Genomic DNA, 25,910 nt, shown 5'->3' on the forward strand with positions numbered 1-25,910 from the left:
CTGCTGTTTTCCTAGGGTCTGCTCTTCTTCTCGTTATGCTTGTACATCTCAAGATCCAATACCAATACTACTCAGGACAGTTTCTATACAAGGTATTTACACATGCACTGCTGCTGAGCTGCTCAGAGTGACACACGTGCAGCTATGTGCTTCTTCCACTTCTCACTCAGCAAGGTGCTTACCTGTTTGGGCGTGGTCACAGACCAGTAATGCCTTCCCCTTGGCCCTCCTCAAACAGATGATAAGGATCAAGAGAAACCACTGTGAGACGGACCTAGGCATCATTAGGATTTGCTTACCCATGAGTCTGGTCTTCAACTATTTCTCTGAGCATTTCAGAAATATGTTTCAGTGGCTGGTGCCACAGTTTTTGTGGGATATCTGTGGGTGGAGAGACAAACCAGAGGGAGCTGAAGAAAAGTAAAACCTATTAGGATCGTCTGCAGCTAAGACCAAAAGAGCTTTGGAAAAAGGCTATATTTTTCCTGGCCCATGGGACCCATACCACTGGTCTCCCGCTGTTCCCAGCCAGCATCCACCCTTTAGGCCTGGGAAGATCCTCAGTGTTACACAGAACTAAACTTCAAAGGCTCTTTAACTCAGGTACACAGAAGTAGACAAACTCCATAAGCAGCCCACCCTAGGACTGAAAATGTTACGTTGCAGATACCTCACGTTTTTTCTTTTCTACCCAACCCCTCACTCCTTATCACTGACAATTTGTGATTTCAAAGTACATGGAGATGGTAATAAAAGTCAACAAGGAACTAAGGAGAGGCTGCTCAATTGTTTTTCTATGACTGTGCTGAATTCAGAATATGATTACAGGTTTATAGGGAAGAATGGGCCAGAAAAATAATACATGGGTATCATGTGAACAAATGTCTTTTCTTAGTTAGTTTTTCTGGTTTCATAATTATCCCAAGGTTTTAGATACGCACGTATCTGCAGTTCTAAGTAATATCTGAAAAAGTTACCACATATCCATACAGTGATAGATTCTATAATTAAATACACGAGAAGATAATGTAAGTGATAAGGCAGCTACTGTAACTACCCCGTAAGTGTTACAGATGAAAAGATCATCTTTCCCTCCTCTGAATGCCCATTACTCTTGATTTGTAGCCTTTGAAAGCATTTTTCATTTTCTTCTTTGTATTAATTATTTAGATACTTATTTCATGTCCCCCCACTTGTAGCTCTTGGATAGTCAGGACTTGTAAGTGATCTATCTTTTATGCCCCACAGGACTTTACTTTTATGTCCCACAGGGCCCCAATCAATTTCTGATGAATAGAAGATTCTACTATTAAAAAATACTTCAATTTGTGAATTAAACATTCATTTTTTCCAAAAAGAATAGGCTGAAAAGTAGCATAGGAGCAACTTCTGCTTAAATTTACTTATTTATTTTTGGACACAAATCTAAGACCATCACACAAAGGAAAAGGTAGTAAATAGGTGAGTTCCATGCCCAAGGTACCCCCTTAGTCTTGTGTTTATAGGTTTCCCAACTTACAAAATAATAACTCCAATATTTCTTCTGGAGCTCATTCAGTTCTCACGTAGGCTGACCTCAGGCTTCTCTAATCTGACCTAAGCTGTAAAGTGTACTTCTAGAAAGAGAAATTTGTTATCCAAGTTTTCCCACTGTGTTCCCACAGGTTAAATTTCACCAAACTGTTGATCAGAGGTCCCAGCAGCCTCACTACCACCTCCACCACTAGCATCTGAGAGGACAGTGTCAGATGGGTCATTCTGGGTAAAAACCTACATCTTTTAGAAAAACAAAGAGAAGGGGTGCCTGAGTGGCTCAGTCAGTTGAGCGTCCAACTCTTGATTTCAGGTCAAGTCATGATCCTGGGGTTGTGGGATTGAGCCCCACATTGGGCTCCAAGCTGAAGACTAAAGCCTGCTTAAGATTCTCTCTCTCTCTGCCCCTCTCCCTGCTTGCTCTCTCTCTAAAATAAAATAAAATAAAATAAAATAAAATAAAATAAAATAAAATAAAATAAAATATAATATAATAAATATTTAAAAGAAAATGAAGAGGAATTTGAATTTTGTAAAATACTCTGAAACTTGAAATACTCTTATAAAATACTCTTGAAACTTTTCTCGAATGAATCAATCTACTCAGGAAAAAGGCAAGTAAAAATGGCATGAAAAAGGAAATATCACTGGCTCTTTCCCTCTTTCCTTCCACAGTTAAAATGCCTTCTTCTCTGGCACAGAGCCAGTGCTGTGTCAGTGCTGCCTTTCCTTCAGATTCTAGGCTTTAGTGGAAGGGGAAGGACACCTTTATTCTCTATGCCTGAAATGTTTCCTAAACACAAGTTCTCAGACATGTTAACAGACCAATGCCAGTTGGATTAAAGATGGGATCATCAATTTCCCAACTGGATGTGGCCAATGGAAGGCTGGCAAATGAGACCAGAGAAGGCCATGATTTAATACACTTACTGAATTCTTTCAAAAGTCTTTTTCCTTTGGCTTGGTTAGGAGAAATTTCCCCTAAATTTCCTTGGCTTTGTTCATCGTTTTATCTTTTCTTCTGTAACAAGGGGCACAGAGCGGAAAGAATGAAATACAAATAAATGTACTGTTTTAACCTACCTCAGCCAAGTCTTAGCCTGTTCTTGGCATTCAGGTGGATCTAGCTGGCACCAGCATAAGCCTGGGTTATCCTGAGCAGGCTATCAAAACCTAACAAGAGGACATTTTTTTTTTTTCTTTCTTTTGGTAAGTAATGGTAACTGGGAAGTCCAGCAAATTCTCATATCAAAATCCCACAGATGTGAGACCCTGGGAGCTTAAAAGGATGTTAGAGATGACTGATTCCATCTCCCTTGTTTTACAGAGAAGGAACTGGTAGGGAAGGGTTATGATTTGTCAGCCCTCTTTCTCAGAAATTATTTTAATATAGGCAGAATTGACTTTCACATACCTTTTGGGTGTTGAAGCAGCACCATAACAAGAGATGGAGAAGCATAAGGAAAGTAGGTCTTGAGTGTAAACTTCAGCTACAATAATTCAAAACCAAATGAATGTTAGGGTTGAAAGGGGTATTAAGAAAGAACAAAATCTTACATCATCTGCCCCAAAATGACTGCTTAGTACTAACATGGTCAGAATGTTTTCTTAAACATTTATTTAAAAAAATTTTTTTTGGGGGGGCGCCTGGGTGGCTCAGTCGGTTAAGCAGCTGACTTCAACTCAGGTCATGATCTCGCAGTCTGTGAGTTTGAGCCCCGCGTCGGGCTCTGTGCTGACAGCTCAGAGCCTGGAGCCTGCTTCAGATTCTGTGTCTCCCTCTCTCTGACCCTCCCCTGTTCATGCTCTGTCTCTCCCTGTCTCAAAAATAAATAAACTTTAAAAAAAAAAAAATTAAAAGAAAAAAAAATTTTTTTTTCCAATAAACTTGTAAATATGTTCTAGAAAAATGAACCTTTTTGAAATCACCTTCTGGAGCTTAAGAAAAATAGAGTTATCCTCCTGATGTCTTCACAGCAGGTCTTTACCTCAAATGAACCAGATTATGCACATAAATCCATTTAAGTGAGAGTTTCCAAGGCAGTTGTGATATTAGATATTCCAGCATGATTTTTTAACAACAAAAATAAGCATGAAACAACAATGGTGCTCACTATACTTTGAGGGCCAAAGAGCTATAGTTATTTACGCCTTCAGAAGGCACAGAGGCTTTCAAGTACTTTGTAAGAAATTGAGGGAAAATCTAGAAACAGTGAAGTGCATAGGCTTTGATGAGTTTTGGTAAATCTGTAAATCCATGTGACCATCACCCCAGTCAAAATAGAGAACATTTCTATCACCCCAAAAAGTTCCTTTGTGGTCCCACCACTCCCTGGCAACCAATACTGTGATTTCCACAAAAGAGATTTGTTTTGCTTATTCTTGGATTTCATATGAATAGAATCATAGAGTATGTATTCTTTTGTGTCTGGTTTGGCTCAAACTTTTTTTTTTTTTTTTTTTTAGATTCATCCATGTTAATGTGCATAAGTAGTTCATTCTTTTTTTATTGTTGACATAATCATTTTATGAATATACCATAATGTTTATTCATTCTCCTATTGATGGGTACCTGGGTTGTTTCCAGTGTGAGGTTATTATGAATAAAGCTGCAAATTAACATTCATATTTATGTCTTTTTGTGGACATGTGCTTTTTCTTGGGTAAATACCACAGGAATGGAATTACTGGATCATGGAGTACACGCTGTTTAACTTTATAAGAAACTGCCATGTAGTTTTCTAGAACGGCTTGTACCATCTCACACCCCTACCAGCAATTTATGAGAATTCCAGTTGCTCCACACACTGCAAACATTTGATATTTTCAATCTTACTAACTTCAGCTATTCCAGTGGGTATGAACTGTCACTACTTTATGGGTTTACTATGCATTTACTTGATGGCAAATGATGTAGAACAATTTTCATGTGTTTATTGCCAACTTATATATGTTTTTTGAAGTGTGTATTCATCTCTTTTGTCCATTTCACAAAACTGAGTTGTTTCTTAGGGACTAAGAGATTTTTATTCTGGACACAAATTCTCTGTCAAATATATGTATTAAAAATAATTTCTTGGGGAGCCTGGGTGGCTCAGTCGGTTGGGTGTCCAACTTCAGCTCGGGTCATGATCTCAGAGTTTGTGAGTTTGAGCCCCAGGTCAAGCTCACTGCTGTCAGCCTGTCAGTGCAGAGCCAGCTTCAGATCCTCTGTCCCCCTCTCACTACCCCTCCCCCACTCGCGTGCTCACGTGCGCTCTCTCTCTCAAAAATAAACATTAAAAAAAAAAAGAAAAGAATTTCTCTCAGTTAGTGCTTGCCTCTTCACTTTCTTAACAATGTCTATCAGAGAACAGAAGATTTTAATTCTGATGAAATCTATAATTTACCCATTTTTTTTGGATGGTTTGTGCTCTTTTTGCATCCCTCCTAAGAAATCTTAGATCGTTCCAATATAAAAAAGATACTCTCCTATGTTTTCTTCTAGGAGCTTTATAGTTTTAGCATTTACGCTGAAGTCCATGATCCACCTCAAATTAATTTTTGTGTTGGTGAGTTAAGAGGTTCATTTTTTTTCTCATTTAGATAATTGGCTGTTTCAGCACAACTATTCAAAACTTTCCCTATTGAATTGCCTTGGTGTCACTCTCAAAGATCAATTTACTACACACATACACACATACACACACACACACACACACACACACACACGTATGAACTTTGTATGGATATATCTCTCTGGACTTTTCACTTCCACCAATCTATCCTGTTGCCAATACCTCACTGGCTTGTAGCTTAAAGTCTTGAAATCAGGTAGTGTGAGTCCTCTGATTTTGCTCTTTCCTTTCTTTTTTTTTATTGCATTTGTTTTTCAAAGTTGTTCCGTTGTTCTGGAACTATATGGGTTCTCTCCTTACATATTCAAGTTTCTTTAAGCAATGTTTTATAGTTTGCAATGTAGAGGTCTTATGCACTTGTCGTTAAATTTACTTCTTAGTATTTTACAGGTCACTGTGCATTTGTCTTTCTCTTCTTACTTCTGTCAATTCATGTATTCATGAATACAATTCATGTATTTTGAAACTGTTATTAAGCACATATCCATCGTTAATTGCTATTTCTCCTGATGACCTGACCATTCTGTGGCATTAGAAAATGTCCCTCTCTGTCTCTGGTCATACCCCTTGCTGTGAAGTCTATGCCATTGGCTGCTAGTAGTGCCATCCAGCTTATTATTTGCACAACCTAGCTCTCCTTTCTTTTACTTCAATCTACGATTTTATCATTAGAATGAGTCTCTTGAAAATAACATACAGTTGGATCTTGGTTTTTATCTACTCTGACATCTGCACCTTTGTACTAGCATATTTAGCTAATTTTTATTTAATTTTTGCCATTAACATACTGTTAGTATGTTTGTGTTTAAGTCTATCTTTTGACGTTAGTTTTCTTTTTTTGATGTTAGTCCTTTTTGTTTTGTTTTGTTTTTGTTTCTGTTCCTCTGGCAGCTCACGGCCCTGTCTGTTGACACCTCAAGTCAATCAGATTGTGCCTTCAGTTCTGGGCACCCCTGGCCCCACACAACCCCCTCCCACTCCTCACACGAGCAACCTAAGGAGACAGTTAACAGAGACCCCAATGTGGTTTCCTTTTTCAAAGCTTAAATCTCCTGTAGTTTCTATCTGCTTTTTTGGTTGTTCTCTAGTACCTTCAAATAGTTTTTAAATATATCTTGATCAGACTATAATTTTCTTTTGGAAATTTAGTCTAATACATTATCAGACTCGGCCACTGCTGGAACCAGAACCTGAAGTGATTTGCTGTTTGTACTGAGCCATTTTGCAAGTTGACAAAAAAGTGGTTTGTCGTGGCAACACTAGTTCAACTGGGCACATTGACGGAGCTGCACCGCACTCATCAAATACGACAGGCGCGAGGAAGGGACAAAAAGAGAAGGAGAAGGACTGAAGATAAACATTTCTGACAATGGGAAAGAACATGGATGAAGGGGATTTCTCACGAACTGCTGGGGGGAGTATAAACTGACACAACCACATCTGAAAACAATTTGGCACCATCTACAGAAGCTGAATCTTCTCATACCTAATAACCAGCACTTCCACTCCTAAACATATCCCAGAATGTCCAGAACGACACCATTTCTAAAGGAAAACAAAATCTGGATGCTTACCACCACTTTCCCAACAAAGTATTACATGGCACCACCCCACCATGGCCACACACAACACAGAGTGATCACAGGGAGTGGAAAAAGCAAGATTCAAAAGACTGCATACAGTATACTACTCTTGTTTGTTGTTTGTTTTCTCAAGTGCAAAAAAGCAAAGAAAGCATGGTTTGGGAAATCATATATATGTGATCATACTATTTTCAGAAAAAGCAAAGGAATGACAGACATAAATTCAAAACATTTATGGCTAAAGTGGAGGAGAAAGGCAGGGCTATAAAACAGAGATGGGCTACATGGATACATATTAAGTTGTTATTACCAGTCCAGGTCTTGTTTGGATATTGGATTCATATTCATTTTATTAAGAATAAATACATGAATGAATGAATAAAACACAGAAAGGAAAGAGCGTTACGCATGGATCACACAGGACACAGGGTGTTATGCATCAAGGATTATGACTAATCTAAAATGGGCACTTGAGAAGGCAGGGGATCAGTGATGAGAAACGGCCATCAATTAAAAAGGCAGACAATTAGGAACAGCCCTAGAAAGGGAAGTGATATAATATACGTATATGAAGCCCTGTGCAAAGGTAAGAGGTTATTGCCTTCTTATTCTGAGTCCAAAGTCAGGGCAATGAATTCTTTTTTTTTGATCTCTGCCCTGCTTTCCACTGGGACTCAGTATGTGCCCCTCCACACCACTAAACCCATGTACCCTGAGCAGGGTAATATTCTAAATGAAAAGCAACAGAGAAGAGAAAAAGCAAGAGAGGAGAGGAGAGGAGAGGAGAGGAGAGGAGAGGAGAGGAGAGGAGAGGAGAGGAAAGGGAAACAGAAAAGCAACAGAAACAGAGGAAATAATCTTAGAATTTGTATGGAACCACAAAAGACCTTGAATAGCCAAAGCAATCTTGAGAAAGAACAAAGCTGGAGTCAGCATACTCTCTGATTTCAAACTTTATTACAAACCTACAGTAATCAAAACAGTATAGTACTGGCATAAAAACAGACCCACAGATCAATAGAACAAAATAGAGCCCAGAAATAAACCCACACATATATGGTCAAGGAGCCAAGAATATACAAAGGGGAAAGGACAGTCTCTTTAATAAATGGTGCTGGGAACACTGGATTGCCACATGCAAAAGAATGAAACTGGACCACTATCTTAACAACATATACAAAAACTAAACTCAAAATGGATTAGAAACTGGAATGTTAGGACCTGGAACCATAAAGTTCCTAGAAGAAAACAGAGGTGGTAAGTTCCTCAACAATGGTCTTGGCGACGACTTTTGGTTCTGACTCCACAAAAACAAAGGGAACAAAAGAAAAACTAAGTAAGTGAACTACATCAAACTAAAAAAACTTCTGCACAGGGGAGCCTGGGTGGTTCAGTCAGTTGAGCATTCGACTCTTGACTTTGGCTCAGGTTATAATCTCACGGTTTGTGGAATTGAGCTCCGTGTAGGGCTCTGTGCTGACAGTACTGAGCCTGTTTTCGATTCTCTCTCTTCCTCTCTCTCTGCCCCTTCTCCTACTCACACATGTGCATTCTCTCTAAATAAATAAATAAACTTAAAGAAAAACCAAACTTCTGTGCAGCAAAGGAAATCACCAACAGAATGAAAAGGCAACCTACTAAATGGGAGAAAATATTTGCAAATCATATATCTGGATCAGAGGTTAATATCCAAAATATATAAAGAATTAATAAAATTCAATAGCAAAAAAAAAAAACCCCAATCTGATCAAAAAATGGGCAGAAGATATGAATAGACATTTTTCCAAAGAAGGCATACAGGTGGCCAACAAGTACATGAAAGGGTGTTCAGCATCACTAATCATCAGGGAAATGCAAATCGAAACCACCATGAGATATCACCTCACACCTGTTAGAGTGGCTATTTTCAAAAAGACAAGCTGGCAAGGATGTGGAGAAAATGGAACCCTTGTGCACTGTTAGTGAAAATGTAAACTGGTGTAGCCACTGTGGAAAACAGTATGGAGGTTCCTCAAAAAATCAGAAATACCATATGATCCAATAATCCCACTACTAGGTATCTACCCAGGAAAAATGAAAACATTAATTCAAAAAGGTATCTGCACCCCCCACATTCACTGTAGCATTGTTTACAACAGCAAAGACATGAAAACAACCTAAGTGTCCACGGACGGATGAATGGATAAAGAAAATGTGTTCTACACATTCAGCCTTAAAAAAAAAAAAGTGCTATCTTGCCATTTGTAACATGGATAGAACTTGAGAACTTATTTCATTACTAAATGAAATAAGTCAGACGGAGAAAGATAAATACCATATAATCTCACTTACATGTAGAATCAAAAAAACAAAACAAAGCAATACACCACTTGAGCTCACAGATACAGAGAACAGATTGGTGGTTGCCAGAGGCAGGCTGGGGAGTGGGCGGAATGGATGAAAGTGATCAAAAGGTATAAACCTCTAGTTAACAAATAAGTAAGTCTTGGGGCTGTAATGTATGGTATGGTATACAGTTAATAATACTGTATTGCATATTGAAATGCTGCTAAGAGAGTGTATCTTAATAGTTCTCATCACAAGAAGTTTTGTAACTCTAGTTACAGATGTTAACTGGACTTATCGTGATCATTTCACAATATATATAAATATCAAATCATTATGTTGTACACCTGAAACTAGTATTTGTTAATCATACCTCAATAAAAAAAAAAAAAGACTGAAAAAAATAAGAACAAACAAATCAATTAAGGGGTGCCTGGATGGGTCAGTCAGGTAAGCATACGACTCATGATCTTGTGGTCATGAGATGGAGTCCTGCATCAGGTTCTGTGTTTACAGTGCAGAGCCTGCTTAGGATTCTCTCTCTCCCTCTCTCTCTGCCCCTACTCCTCTCTCCGCTTACCCGTGCACTCTCTCCCTCAAAATAAATAAGTAAACATTAAAAAAATAATAATTTTAACAAATTAATTAAAAGCAACTGTAACTCTAGTCCAAATCCACAGTGCCCAAGGCCAACAGTCAGGAGCAAGGCTGATAAGAAAAACACCCTTAAGCTAATGCTTTAACCAGTGTCATCTGCCCTAACCTAGGTGTCTTCAGGACTCAAAGGGGCAGGTTTTTTAGAGGTTGGTTCCTAACTGAATTACAGAGAATGTATAGGGAGGATAAAAGATGTTTATAGTTATGCCTCAAAATAGGTGTGAGGGCCAACAAGTGCTTTTCAGCAGAGCTCTCCTCCCATATTCTAGGCTGGGTATTGAAATGCGGTTTGCTACAGTCTAGTTAACCTCTCTAGGGAAAAAGGATGAGAGAAAATCATAAATATTTATGATTGTCTTAAAAAGCAGAACATCTGCTAAAACCTGAGAGATTTCTTTGGTGTAGGGATGTGTGGGATTGCAGCAGGGCCAAGCATCGCACAGCACTGTTCTCCTATGTGAGGCTGTAGAAAGCCACCACGAGGGGACCATGGCCCACCTCCTGGGGAGCTGCAGTGGACCCACACACAGTAAAGGTCAGTTAAAATATCCCAAAGCGAAAGCTCTGGTAGAAACGCTGTTTCATAAGGTCCCTCTAGTCGGTCACTGGCCCTTGGCAGCAGCTGCCTGGTGTCTGCTGAGGGGGCCCTGCAGTACAAGCCTTCCTGCAGCCCCCCACGCGTGGCTTCTTACTGACTGTGACCACCTCACACCTCTTGGTCATTGTCATTCCTAGCTGCTTCTCTATAATCATTCAAATCTCTCCTCATCATTCTCACTGGCTCCTTTCTCTCCTGGAACCCAGTTCACATTTGGGTTCCTCCCAGGCAGGGAAACTCTGATGATTAAGAATGTCCAGCACTGCTCTGTACTCTGTGGCATTTCCTTCTTAGCACATGCCACATACACTACTGCTGGCCTGACAAGGGCAGAGTCCCGCTCAGCAGACAGCATACAACACAGGGCCTGGAAAATGCATCCTCCAGGGTGGCACATGCTGGCATGCCAGTTTTCTTACACAACAGTAGATAAATGCTTCCGGGTACCAGGGCGTAGGGCAGACAAGAACTATCTGGATTCATTTTCAATTAAAATGGTTTTACCTTTGCTGGGGCATTCATTTGGAAGCTTTCTTCATAAGCAAAACAGTCTATCAAAATCACTAAAAATTAAGTGCTCCTTTCTGGTGATTAGCCAGATACTCTTAACAGCCTTCCCCCCTCTACCCCGCTTGGGGGAAATGACTAATATGTGCAATATAACAAACCTGCTTGTTTTGTTTTTCCAGAGCTTCCACAAAGCACCATGTAAACACTTGAATAGCGGCTAGTACTTCTGGGGCTCCATCGGTTTCCAGGAGTGCATACCTGAGCAATGCAAAGCCAGATTACACACGTTTAATGATTAATCTGGCAAACATGTGACTCTGAACTGTAAAAGGGAAGAGTGGAAACATTTTTTGTGTGTGCCATAAGCTTCAGCAGTATCCTAGCTCATTAGATTTCGGTCCTTGTGCGTCACTCCTTTCCGAAATACTTTCTTTAAAGTAGCAATCTGCAAAGCTTCCTTGCTTGGTTTTTAAATTATGAAGCACTGCACATCCCTTCCATATAGGCCTGAGTGCTCTCTAGAAGTATTTGTACACTGTATGCCCAGGCATGCAAAATCAACAGACCGTTTTCTTTTTCAAGTGGAGAAAGAGCTCCAAGGGGGTAAACTGTCAGGGTCAAATCTACCCAGTAAACGGTGGAAGAATCTGTGTGTACCTGGATTGGTTTCTGCGCATTTTCATGAAACTAACTTTATATTGAAACAAAAGAAATCAACTCAAACCTTGCCCGCTTTAAACTAAAAACCGCATTGTGACTTATTCCTATGCTCATTTAGCTTGAAGCTGGTATGTTTTAAGACCAACTTAAGGGCTGCTGTAAAAATTCCTTTCCCCAGGGTTACTGTCTGCCCTGGAGGCTCTACTGGTGAATGCCAAGGGGGACGGGTGGGGGAGGGTGAGTACCAGGGCTGCACCAGTACCCACGAAAGAGGACAGAAACCCTCTCTGGGTAACAAGCTCCCACTAACTGCCAGCCATGGTATCCACGGCCTGGTATCCACTGGGCTCTCACCTCTCATCATCTATAAATCCAACGTACTTCCCAAGAAGTACTCACATTTGCAAAATTAATGTGTCAGAGGATAACACGCATAGTTGATTTTGCCTTTCAGAAGAGCTCTCTTAAGAATTGCCTTACTTATTTTTCTTGGTTTTTCTTAGCTTTAAAATCTTTTAAAAAGATTGGTCAGCCCTCATGTGGTGAAGGGAGTACACTGCTACACTTTATTTTGAGCTGAGAAAAATCCTACATGAATATTTAATGATTTAATATCGAATTCAATTCTGCCTTTCTACCATTACTAGAATTTTAAATGGTTAAAAAAAAGAAAGTTATCTTAATTCTTAGGCATTGGCTTTTAAATATACACTGGCATTTGGGTTTTACCAAAGAGCTTGGATGGGTAAGACAGAATCAGAAACTAACTTCCCCATGGTATAGCCAGAGACTACCACAAATTCTTTTATTCATATTTGGAAACTGAGCATTTCTAGGCCAATTATTAGCAGAAATAGCACACTATTTACCTGAACATTTCATCAACAATTCTGAATATGGCAGGGTAGCAGGCTGCTTCAGGCTGTAAAAGAGACCAAAAGTAAAATATCAGAAGCATTTCACTGATAACATAATGACTAGGTTATTATCGGGGAGATGAGTTGTCTAGAACTGCTCGTGTCTAGAAAATGGGCATATTTCTTTGGGTTAGAAAAAAAAAAATCCAAGTGCATGGAGCAAATGGGTTCTCTTGAGGCAAAGAGATCATGGACAAGCTTTATTTCCTCGTTATACTCCTGTATGTTCCACATTTTCCACAATAAGCCCATACGATCCAAAAAAAGAGTCAATAAGTATCATGGTCAATAAGTATCATGGGAAATTTAAAAATGCCTTTCACCAGCATGTTGTAGTGAAGGCAGAGCTTGTGTGCGTTGCCAGTTTTACACAAAGTGCCCATGGGTCTGACCACCTCCCATGGCCTAGAAGTGCCTCAAGGTCAGGTCTGGGCCTGCTATCTTTTCATTCCTCCTTACTGAGCAGTGACAACATAGTAATTGAGGATTATTATAAGGAAAGCAGGGACTACCACCATCCGGAACTATATATGAATTTAGTGGGGTGCCTGGGTGGCTCAGTCAGTTGAGCGTCTAACTTCAGTTCAGGTCACGATCTCACAGTCCATGGGTTCGAGCAATGCGTTGGGCTCTGTGCTGACAGCTCAGAGCCTGGAGCCTGCTTCACATTCTGTGTCTCCCTCTCTCTCTGCCTCTGCCCTGCTCACATTCTGTCTCTCAAAAATAAATAAAACAAAAAAAAATTAAAAAGAAAAGAATTTAGCAGCTTCTATTATTTACAATGGAAAAGGGGTTAATGAACACAAAATATAGATATCATCATCTTGAACAAGGGAAGTGATCTAATTTATTCTATGAATATTTTTGTGATGGTTCTGATGGTTCAAGCCTGCAGAAGTTGACCCACCATAGCTTAGGTAGGGCTTTAATGGGCCTGACTCAGGTTCCCTGTCTTTTCAGCCAGAGCTCAAAGCATGAGAGTTAGCCAGATGAAAAATGCCATTTGTGAAACAAACACATATTTTACAGTAGCATCCAAATGTGAGTGAATTAAGGAATTTCTTTGAGTCATACCGCACTTGATATGACCAGCTTTGGCAAACATTTTTTCAAAGCCCCCTCAACAAAAAAAGAAGAAAGGATATGCTTTGCTTCTCAAGTTTTCTGGACCACGCTGAAGAAAGAATGGAACCTATCTCCACAGATTTTCTTTTCTACTCTCTGGTTTGAGCTGGGCATTTTGAGTTGTAACATTGAACGTGTGCCATCTAGTGTTCATACACCGTCACTACAGCCTGCCACAGAAGGCTCCAGGCAAGAGCACCACCACTTATTAAAATGATGGGATAACTTCCTTTTAATTATTGGAAGAGAGAGATTTGTGATTTGTAAGTTACAAATCTCTACTCTCTAGGTAGAGTAACCCATGCTCCCTCATCCTTCACTGATGTGAATTTTTATCTAAAAGAGACCAACTAAAAATTCTCATAGGTAAATCCATTATGTACTCAAAAAATAGTCTGGCAGGGCCACAGTTCAACAGAAGAGATGCAAGTTATTTCTTGGCTTTGATCTCAGGCAAGTCTGTTAATCTCCTGGAGTCTCAGACCCACTGTAAATAATAACAGTTACGAACAGGTCACTGGATAAATGCCCAGAAAATACCATAAAAGTTTCTACGTATTCATAATGGAAAAATCAAACAAGAAGGGAAAAGCACACTGTATGTCTTTTTTTTAAATGTTTATTTATTTTTGAGAGAGAGAGAGAGAGAGAGAGCGAGCGAGTGGGGGAGGTGCAGAGAGAGAGGGAGACACAGAATCTGAAGAAGGCTCCATGCTCTGAGCTCTCAGCACAGAGCCTGATGTGGGGCTCAAACTCATGAACCATGAGATCATGACCTGGGCTGAAGTCGGATGCTTAACCAACTGAACCACCCAGGCACCCCCGCACACTGTATGTCTTCAAGTGATTCATCAAATTCGCCAAAAATTTTTCAAACTTTCGTAGATGGACAATATGCCTCTTAAGTGTTTAAGACCAAATACTGTCAAATGCCCACAGGCAGACAGATACACAGAGCCTGAAAATGCACTGATAGAAAACCAAAACTAGAAATGGTAAACAGAACCATTCCTTTTGAGAATGGTCTAACGAATCTAGAGCCACTCTATACATTTGATGCTAGTAGAAAATCATTCAACACTGATCACAGATTTCTAAATGGCAAAGGAGAGGATGATCCACTGTGTAGAACAGGGCTACTATGAAACTCAAGGGGGAGAAGAAAGGACGCTGTAACTCAATTTATTAAAAGAGAATTCGAGTTTGGACATACTTCTATTTTTTTTTTTTCAACGTTTTTTATTTATTTTTGGGACAGAGAGAGACAGAGCATGAACGGGGGAGGGGCAGAGAGAGAGGGAGACACAGAATCAGAAACAGGCTCCAGGCTCCGAGCCATCAGCCCAGAGCCTGACGCGGGGCTCGAACTCACGGACCGCGAGATCGTGACCTGGCTGAAGTCAGACGCTTAACCGACTGCGCCACCCAGGCGCCCCTGGACATACTTCTATTTTATGCAGTGTTTTCTATCAAAACCACTCAATCCAATGTTTTAAATGTCTCCAGAATGTGTGGAGAGAGCTGCCTGCTCTCTCCATGCCAATGGACTCTCTTAGAGTTCCTTCTGTCTAAATATTTCAGACTTTTGGTTGCTCTCAACCTGCTTCTACAACCCATTTCAGCTTTTACAACAGATAAGATGCCAGGAGGCAGGGAAGCCTTGCTGAAACAGCAGTGGCAGAGATTTTGATTTAAAAAGCAGTCTTCCTTGCTGTTCCAGAGCCGTGAACAGCTCTTTCTCATCCTCAGCCCTTATGGATGGTTTTTAAAACAAGACTCTTTACACTTCCCGAGCACATAATTTCAGGGTCAGTGAGTCCCCTCATGAAGCCTGGAGTGCTCACAGGCCAGGCATGTGTCCCAGTGACATCAAATCACAAAAGCAAACTTAAGCTGCTTTTCCTATCAAGAGAATCCTCCAAATAGAATTAAAGTCTTAATTTATGCTTCTTTGGAAGCCATAAATTTCCCTTCTGAATCTTTACAGCATCCTTGTGAGGGAAGAGGCAAACATTTAACCCTTCTGTGTCCTGGCTTATTTGTGGAAGGGGATCCTACAGTAAACACACCACAGGCCACTCTGCAACCTAGCTCGAACCCTAGCTCTGAAGCCCTACAATCCAGGGGATTATCTTTCCTGTAAAAATGAGGGAAAGAAAAACTTTCTTGGGTTCCATCTGTTTATCTGTTTTTCTCCATCCTACCAAAATCTGTTCCTTCTCAAGCTCTGCTTGCTCTTCTCCAACTGGCCTAATGATTTCCATGTTCAGATTATTTCAAATCTAGGGAAACTATGTCACCAAGAGGCCATCAATAACATGTGTTTTGCCCTTCTCTCTTCCCCTCACACCACCCCAATCCTTTCAGTGAATGTCAGAGGACTAACAGAGGATGATGATGGAGGGCTCCAGACTCTGACTTCCTCTTCCTACGGACCAGATTGTTCTGTTGGGTGTCTATCCCCTTCCCATCTCCCACAGCGATTCCAAAATGCCCTGTGTATCTCCTCTCTGCCTAGGACAGCCCATTCCCATCCCTCAACAAAACAAGGGATGACAAAGTCCACACAGAAGAAATGTGTGGCGGTGGTGTGTTCTAGTCCTGTGTCGTGGGGGGAAGGTGAGGGAGAGGCCAACTATCCTTGATGTCCAATCTGTTATTTCCATCCCAATTTATCGAGGATTATTACAAGCCACTTGTCACTTAAGAGAGGCCTGAGAACATGGAAGAACATAACTCTCATGGAAGAAATCTTTCCTCTTTTCTATCATTTTCTGATTCCTTGTGTGTGTTAGACAGAGTATGGGGAGGAGGGGAAAAAGAGAATATAAACCAAAAAGGGATATTATAATATGATTTGAGGTAATTCACAGACAAAAGTGAATGCCTCTTAAGAAAAGGGCAGTGAGGAAACCAAAAATTCTGAAGACTTTTTCATTTATCATCCTTCATAGATATTTTTATCTAAAAAATAAAGTGGGCAAACTGCAGGTGAGAGGTCAAATGAAGTACAGGAAGCCTGGAACAGATTCTCTTTCATGGTCTATTTTAATATAGTTAACTATTTTTACTTAGGAATGGTCATTCTTTTAAAAAGAAGTGGCTGATTAGAAGATCCCCCTTGAGTTGACCCAGCAGCCTCCAAACCCTGATAGGTGGGAACCCTTGTGTTAATATATGTATATAATTAAAGGGTGACTGTATTTATCAAAAAATAACTTTGCTCTTTTAAAAAGGGGATTCTTCATAAGATTCATTTCAATAGTAAGCTCCTTTATTGAGTTGAAAAACAATTTGGTTTTTAAAATATCTACTTATATAAAATCTTCGTATCTATTGTGTAAAATAAGGCACCTTTATAAATATGTATGTTTTATGATGCCATTTTCTTCTTTTCTACTTCCAAAATGCTAAAAAGAAGACTGCAAATATCCCTTTTACATTTCAGGACCCATTTTGCTTCAAAACACTCAAGTTTCTTTCAATAAATTTGAGCCTGGAAAAATTTTTCTTTCTTTTAAATCTTTACCAGATGTTGTTTATACTACAAGCAACTTTTTTCCATATTCCATAATGTAATTATTGTTTAATTAGTGATAAATGTATCATTTCTGGGCTTAAAGAAAAACTTAAGTTTTTAAAATTTTAAATTTACCCATGCTCTCCAAGGGCGTTAAGACAAAGGGATGCCAGCTCTGGATGTTGAACAAGATCCATAAAACCTGAAGTTCTTTGTAGCCTCGCCCAGTGGACTCTATATAGTTAGCTTGTGCAGCTTGAGCAGGAAGATGGTCCCTCAACCTGAGAGCTGCTTCTTGGCTCAGTGACTAAGTGGCACTAAAACCCCAGGTCTAACACTGTGCTTTTTTTTGTTTTTTCTCTCCCTTCATTTGACTGGTCCATTGCAAAGTCCTGAACCCCCCAACAGTAAAGCAGCACTTGCAATCTGGGCCTCCTTTGCAGAGACAATGCTGGCGGGGGGTGGGGGGGTAGCGGGGTCTGGTGCCCCCCAGAGGTCAATGATGGGAAGTGCAACTACTGTACGAGATGCAGATTCTTTACTTTTCTGTTACAAGCATAAGCCACCACACTTTCAATTCGATCACTGCTAAATTCATGCGCCACATTAAAGCACTCAAAAAAGAAATGCTTAAAAAACTGCTAATGAAAAATATGGAAAAGAAAACCCTAGAACGTTGGTAAGAAGTTATTCAAGTACAGAAAACTGACATCATCTGGGATCTGGAGTTAATTCTTTAGTATAATCTTTTATTAATGGGGAACTGTGCTTGGAATTTTGTGTAAAGGAAGTTTTTCTTTTTGAAGTGGCTACAACTGCTCTTTGGAGGATGAAGACAAGAACATATTCTATCTCACATCAGGGAGGTTAACAAGGACACTGAGATACCTTCATGTTTTTTATTCTTAAGTTGTTATTAGATTAAGAATTAATTTTCCCCCCAGCTTTATTGAGGCATACTTGACAAGATAAAGAATTTTAACTGAGCTGTGAAGACTTTTGGGTAGGAGAGAATATGAGGAGTATTTTCAGATTTAAAATCCGAATAAACAAAAACAAAATGAACCCAGTCTCCCTTCCCCCTCTCCTCCCTTTCTTTCATGGGCAAATCTATCTGTGAAGATGAGGGACCAGCTCCTCTGGACCCAGCTGGAGGGGCAGGCGGCATGTGGGGTCAGCCAACAGAGGAGTAGAATGAAAGGGCATGGGAACGAGGGTACATCCCGGCCCTGGCATGCAGCAGGGCAGCCAAGCACAGTGCCACTGTGCCACCCAGCCAGCACTTTTCATTCAAATGTGGAATATAAACAATAGCTTTCTGGGCTCCACAGACAGAATTGTAACTAGAAAACATAACATCCTTCTGATTTGGGTCAGCCTTGGGAAACCAGTGTCAAAAAAAAAACCCCCTGTATAATTAGCAAGTAGTTTTCACTGCTTTTGGTGACATTAGTTTTTAAGGTAGGTCTGAAGCTATAGATTATGGTCTTGAAGTGTGTATTCTGTCAAGGAAAACACAAGACCATCTGCTTTGAAAGGTGTCAGTCTGCACAGTAAATGACAAACTGAGGTTAATACTGCAATTTATTTAGGAGCCACCACATGTAGCAGGTGGCCATGAACTTGGGGCCAGCCCAGCCCATGGAAGCCAAAGGGTGAGTCTCAAAAGTAAGCAGGTTTTGAAAACTTGTTTTTGTTTTGGAAGTCAAAAAGATATATATGCATTTAGAATTCAGGTAATATTAGGTTGGTGCCTGTCTTAATGGAAAATAGCAGGCTTTCCAATATACAAACTTAATGCAATCCCTATCAAAATACCAATAGCATTTTTCACAGTACTAGAACAAACAATTCTAAAACGTGTATGGATCCACAAAAGATCCGGAATAGTCAAAGCAATCTTGAAAAAGCAAAGCAAAGCAAAGCTAGAGGTATCACAATTCTGGACTTCACATTATATTACAAAGCTGTAGTGATCAAAACAATATGGTACTGGCACAAAAACAGACACATAGGTCAATGGAACAGAACAGAAAATTCAGAAATAAACCCACAATTATATGGTCAATTAATCTTTGACAAAGAAGTAAAGAATAAAACCAATGGGAAAAAGATGGTCTCTTCTATAAATGGTGTTGGGAAAACTGGACAGCTACATGCAGAAGAATGAAACTGGACCACTTTCTTACACCACACACAAAAATAAATTCAAAATGGATTAAATAATTAAATCTGAAACCTGAAAACATAAAAATTCTAGGAGAGAGTACAGGCAGTAACTTCTTTGACATTGACTACAGCAACTTCTAGACATGCAACTTCTTTCTAGATGTCTCCTGAGGCAAGGGAAATAAAAGCAAAAATAAACTACCTGGACTACATCAAAATAAAAGGCTTTTGAACAGCAAAGGAAACAATCAACAAAACTAAAAGGCAGCCTATGGAATGGGAGAAGATATTTGCAAATGACATAACTGATAAAGAGTTAGTATCCAATTTATAAAGAACATATAAAAGTCAATACTCCAAAATGAATAATCCAATTAAAAAATGGGCTGACGACATGAACTGACATTTCTCTAAAGAAATACAGATGGCCAACAGACACATGAAAAGATACTCATCAGAGAAAAACAAATCAAACACCTCACACCTGTCAAATGGCTAAACTCAGCGACATAAGAAACAACAGGTGTTGGTAAGAATGTAGAGAAAAAGGAAGCCTTGGGCATTGTTGGGGGGTATGCAAACTGGTACAGCCACTATGGAAAACAGTATAGAGATTCCTCAAAAAGTTAAAAATAGAACTACCTTATGATCCAGCAATCACACTACTGGGTATTTACCCAAATACCAATTAAAAAAAAAAAAAACACCAATTCAAAAAAATATATATATATATACGTATATACATATATACACACAATTACACACACACACACACACACACACACATATATATATACAATGGAATATATTCCATTCAGCCATAAAAAAGAATGAAATCTTGCCTTTGCAATGGCATGGATGGAGATAGAATAATGCTTAATGTATAATGTCAGAGAAAGACAAATAACATATAATTGCACTCATATGTGGATTTCAGAAACCAAACAAGCAAAGAGGGAAAAAAATGAGAGAATGAGAAAAAAAATTAAAAAACAGACTCTTAACTCTAGAGAACTGATGACTACCAGAGGGGAGGTGGGTGGGGGATGAGTTAAAGAGGTGATAGGGATTAAGGAGTATACTTGTGATGAGCACAGGGTGATATATGGAAGTGTTGAATCATTATATTGTACACCTGAAACTAATATTAATACTGTCTATTAACTACCTAGCATTAAAGTAGAAACTTGAGCACCTGGGTGGTTCAGTTGGTTAAGCCTCCAGCTTTGGCACAGGTCGTGATCTCGCAGTTCGTGGGTTTGAGCTCCACATCGGGCTCTGGGCTGACAGCTCTGGGCCTGGAGCCTGCTTTGGATTCTGTGTCTCCCTCTCTCTCTGCCCCTCCCTCACTCGTACTCTGTCTCTCTCTCTTGGAAATAAACAAACATTAAAAAAAAATTTTTTTTAATAAAAACTTAAAATAATAAAAAATGAACTACCAAAAAAAAAAAAAAAAAAGGAGAAAAGAAAATACCAAGCTTTCAAGTCACCGAGAGGCCAAAGAACATTTGGGGAGATCATTTCCCTTTGTACAACCTGTACCACACTTTTATCTTTTGTTTTTGCAACATCTTGTAACTATAGAATTTCCAGGGCTATTTCTGGACAGTCCCAAAAGATGGAAACATAATTAACAGTGCTCCATATAAAATACAAGTTACGTAGACCATCACACTTTAATTACTCTCAGAATCCAACCCTAATGTAATAGGCATCAAGTTTCTTCTGGAGGCAAACACAGCAGGACCCTGCTAGCAGAGTCTAGGAGATCTCTCTGATACTTCTGCATGGCCTTGTCACTGCATGGAGATACATGCTGTGATAAACGAATGAGATGATGCAATTAGGAAGCAGGTTCTTCAGGTTACCCTTCTAATCACTCAGTCACGTCATAGCCATCTTCCAGCCTGCCTGGTTTTCTAGCACTGCAGCCCCAGGATGCCTGAGGAGAACAGCCCACGCCAACCAGGGACTTGCAACTCTGCACTGTAATTACCTCCTTGAACGATAAAGCATACAGAGGTCACATCCTGCCAATGCCACAATAAATTAAACCAAATAACACCCTCTGGAATCCTCCTCTGACCATAATGGAAGCTCTGAAATCTACACACATGATCCTGATAAATACTTTTGTAGATCAACGGCCTTCGAAGCTGTCTGCCTAGGGGAGATCAAACTATAAAAGTTGGAGACTTGAAGGCTGTGTAAGGGCACTGTCTTGTGGGGGTGCCTGCTTCCTGGCTCTCAAGCCTGAGGGCCCAGGTAAAAAGGACATGGGGGAGGTTCAGAGAAGAACCACAGGACCAATGAAGGGCCACAGAATCAAACCAACTCAGAATGTCGATAGAACTGGAATTTATCTACAGGGAGAGGATCTAAAGACAATTTAATAAGGACCCTGACAGCAAGGAAATAACTCAGGTACTATATTTTGCCACGGAAAAAGGACTAGAGAAAATTAAATTATACCATCACATTTACGTTAAAAATAGAAATAGAGATTTACCTGATAATAAAAGTAATGTTTGAAATGGGCTATATAAACAAACACCTTTGTTCATTTTGAATTTTACTATAATTATTATTATGTAAGGTGCATTCTTATTTCTCACCTAGTAAGGTACTATGCAACTCTTTTGAATGGTGAGGTCAAGCAGTCATTTTCCTAAAAACAAAAAACCTCTCTGCTGCTCTCTTAGTCTTCTGTCCCTATCTTCCTTCCTTCCTCCCTTCCTTACTTTTTTTTTCCTGTCAAACACTGCAAACTTCAAATCAGCTGGGTTCAGTTTGTGCCACTTAACTTACAGGTCCATGGCCAACGGTGACTATAGCACCATCCACAGTCACCTGGGAGGCCCCAGAACGTGAAGGCAGAAAGAAGCCTATGGAGTAAGAGAGAAAGCCTGGACAGTTACATATAAGAGCTGGGGGGTACCTACAAGGAACAATGGACATAGGAAGAAGGCAACTGTTTCAATTAGGATTCCCTAACACAGCCTCCAATTTGAAAGAGAAAGAAAACAGGACGTTCCAACTGAATTATAAAAAATAGAAGGTGTCTGGGAGGTGGCATTGTGGAAACTGAGCCAACCTCAGAGCTTCCCCCTTCCGAAGTCTCAGCTCAAGTGGGGAGGTGAATACACTCTCCTGCCAGTTTTCTTACCCCCAACTGAAGATCTGACTTCCCCATCTCTGAACTAATTTTCTCCGTCTGTACAGCAGGAAGAAAATCTCTGCGCCCTATCTTCCCCAGGTTATGACAGCTAATGAGAAAGCATGTTAGAAACCACAGGGGTTCTGGTAAAACAGAGGCACAGGGAGCAAAGCACCTCCCTTAGTTTTTGACTGGTTTTTTCAGGCAGCATTGGTCTTTATTCCTGCTCTTACAAAAATGCACATAAATTCCACAGAGTTGCCTCCTACAAAAAGAAAACAGCCCCACCCCTCAGGTTCTGGGGGCTGCCTGTGAACCCTGCCACCTAACACTGGATTAGGCAATGAGGCCATTCCATTTGGCCCACTGAGCCCCCAAATTCCCAGGCCCAAGAAGTCCCAGGTACAAGGGAGGATAGGCGAGCCACATCGGGGGAGGAGGGTTCAAGGCTGGAAGGCTTATACCAAAAGAAAACTTACAGAATTCTTCCTTGTTTTTGTTGCTTTAATATTTCTTCTAGGGTTTTGTTTTATTCCTCCTCTCATTCATAAGATCTTCATTTTTTAAAACTAACTTTTCATATGGAAATAAGAAATATCGTTTGAAAACAGTGTGCTCTAATATCAATTCTTGTGAATATGCAATAGAAGGTGCATCAGTCAAGTAAATCTAGAAGCCCCCATTTTCAATACATGCTCCAAGTATGCAGAAAAGCCCGGCCACTGGTATTTCTACAACAAAATGCAGATACATTAAAATTCTGTTTACATTTCCCCTTGCTTTGAGAAAAAGAGATGATACCCAGCATCCTCTTTAAGGAGTTTTCTCCTAATCAAAGCCCAGCACGTACCAGCAATGAATCTTTCAAAAAGCATTCGATCCTTCTCAGGAAATTTCTCTCACTGGAGATTAGCTTTTCAAAAAGATGCAGTGTTGCTTTTTCAAGGCTGGGAAGGTGCCGAAGCCAGAGGCAGATGACAGCTGATGTGGGGAGAGAAATCTTCTTCCTTTCAGCAAAAAACAAACAAAATTTTAAACAGAAAAGGGTTACTGAGAAAACAAGACTGAGAGAGATCAAAATGCAGTCACGAATCCAGCTTGTGAATCTTTTCATCATGGTCAGCAGCAGTTAATATTTATAGTATCCATGAAATTCACCAAGTGTCCATTTGCAAAATAATGTGAATTTGCTTCCAATTCAACTCAAGAAATCAGAGAAATGCTCAAAGGAAAAAAAATGCTTTCAAAAAGGATAAACAAATATCAGTGATGGAAGAAAGTGATAAAAAATAAGATGGAAAAAGGCCTTGAGGTATACATCCCTAATTTAAAAAAAAAGTTATGTTTGGAAGACATTTGTTGGGATGAGCACTGGGTGTTATACGTAGGGGATGAATCACTGGATTCTACTCCTGAATCATTATTGCACTATATGCCAATGAACTTGGATGTAAATTAAAAAAAAAAAATTATGTTTTAAAGTACATCATAAAGATTTAATATGTGTAATCAGACCTGGGTTTGAGTCCCAGAGCTACCACCGACTAACTGGATGGCTTTTGAGAAAATTATTTAACTTCCAAACCTCAGCTTACTCATCTGTAAAATGGGCCTATCTCCCTCATAGTGTTCTCAGAGGTATCAAATGAATGCAGTAATTATACATGTACGAAGATTAGCACAATGCTTGACATCTAGTAAACGTTCAGTAACTGTATTTGCAAATCTGTTGCTTGAAAGTTAAAAAAATTTTTTCCTTTAGTAACAATTTCATATATGGTGGTTATGACCTGGTAGATCCAGAGTTGATCCCTACCATGGTACTCTGTGCCCTGAACATTTTGTGGAGCTGTGTTTCCATAGAAGAAGGTATGTGGAGGTTCCTCCTGTGTCAGGTCGGTGAATCAGGGGTTCTACCTCCTGGGAGGTAGAGTGAGGAGACACCTGTCTAACTCTGAGCCACTGGTGGCCGTCCCCACAGGGCCCTCCCTGTGAACAGTGGGCCTGTTCTGGCCTGGTGAGACTTCTCTTTCTTCTTTCAGCCCTACTTTCCCAAGGAAGGCCTCCTGCCTCTTCACCTGCAGCACCACAGACAGCAGAGTGCTTTCCAGGTTCTGCCAAAGATGTTTACTGCCTTTAGTAAGAAAAACAAAAGCTGAGGGCACAAAGCCTCCTTATTACCCAAAAACCCCTTCAGGGCTTTCCCTTCACCATGGCTTCTGGGCCATTTCTCTGCAGGAGCTGGCGTGAAGCCCAGGGAATGGGTGCAGGAGCAGGAAATGAATAGGCGGAGTCACGGTGCAATTTCTCGTGATTTCTCTTTTTTCTTCTCCCTCAGCATAACTCCTGCAGACCTCTGTCCTGGATTAACTCTGGGGCAAGGCTAGACAAAGCTGATGAGTTGGAACGAGTCTCACAGAAGCAAACAGAGGGCAGGATAAAGGCCCCCCTCTGACTCTCTGATCTCACATTCTCACCCTGAGCTTCAACTCTTCTGGGAAGTCCCGCTGGACCCCTTTCCCCCATCTCCCCACGCCTGGCAAAGAACAACTGCCATGGTGCCCCCACCCCTGCATCACCTGGCACATCTGGGGGCCACATCATGGATGCCACCGGTGCTCTAGGTTGCAATTCCCATGCCACCTCCCCTGTTATACTCAATGGCAAGGAGATGGTGGTCATTCACTCAAGGAAGATGACGGAACACTTCTGTGTGCCAGGTACAGGCCAGAAAACTGGGAACAAAACAGACTAGGTCTGTTTTGGGGCCCGGTGGGAGGTACACATCACATACACACACCAAAACTGAGAAAAAGGCATTAAGAAAAAGGACAGGCTGAGGTAAAACAGAATAAGAGAAGTGTCCCAATTTAGATTGGGTGGTCAGGGATCGCCTCTCCAGCTGAGCTGAGATTAGCTAGGTGAAGAATAGCCGGAAGGGCATTCCAGCTGGGGGAATGGCAGCTGTGATGGTCCCGAGACAGGGAAGAGCAAGGTCAGAAGAAGAGAGAAACCCCAGAGTGCAAAGGTGAGGTGGCCTGTGATGAGGCGGTACCAAAGGAAGGAAGGCTCTGGGATTCTATTTAGTGATTATTCTGGCCTGAAGGACTTTACACAGAGGAGTGCCAGGATGTGAGTTACAATCAAAGATCACTCCAGCTGCAGCACAGAGAACGGAGTGTGGGACTAGAATGGGTGCAGGGAGCCCAGGGGGAGCTGGTAGCTGGCGTGACCCAGGTGGCAGTGGAGAAGTGAAGAGTATCTGGAATGTATTTTAGCAGTAACATCAAGAGGAACTGGCAATGAATTTGATGAGAGGTGGTGAAGGTGAGGTAGGAATCAAAGTTGTCCCAGGTTTCCTGAGCAACGAGCTGGATGGATCTAGCATTACTCCAATGGAAAGAAGGAAAGAGAAGATTTGTGAAGGATTTATTAAGAGCTCAGTTTGGGGTGTACGAATTTACTTGTTTTTTAAATGTTTATTTTTGAGGGAGAGAGAGAGAGAGAGCATGAGCAGGGGAGGGGCTGAAAGAGAGGGA

At 40.5% G+C, this 25,910-nt stretch overlaps 1 protein-coding gene across 5 annotated transcripts in view; it reads right to left on the reverse strand.

Moving 5' to 3' along the window:
* Positions 1–25,910, reverse strand: part of FANCC (FA complementation group C) — a 272,673-nt gene that overhangs the window by 25,967 nt on the left and 220,796 nt on the right. For all 5 annotated transcript variants that reach the window (XM_060609885.2, XM_060609886.2, XM_060609884.2 and 2 more), the window contains 5 exons: positions 23,222–23,378; positions 12,353–12,405; positions 10,982–11,081; positions 2,948–3,023; positions 300–381 (listed from right to left, as the gene is read on the reverse strand). In XM_060609885.2, the coding sequence (XP_060465868.2) occupies positions 300–381; positions 2,948–3,023; positions 10,982–11,081; positions 12,353–12,405; positions 23,222–23,378 (468 nt within the window). The remainder of the gene's footprint in view (positions 1–299; positions 382–2,947; positions 3,024–10,981; positions 11,082–12,352; positions 12,406–23,221; positions 23,379–25,910) is intronic.

The sequence above is a fragment of the Panthera onca genome, chromosome D4 (assembly GCF_046562875.1).
Source record: "Panthera onca isolate mPanOnc1 chromosome D4, mPanOnc1 haplotype 2, whole genome shotgun sequence".
Classification (NCBI taxonomy): Eukaryota; Metazoa; Chordata; class Mammalia; order Carnivora; family Felidae; genus Panthera; species Panthera onca.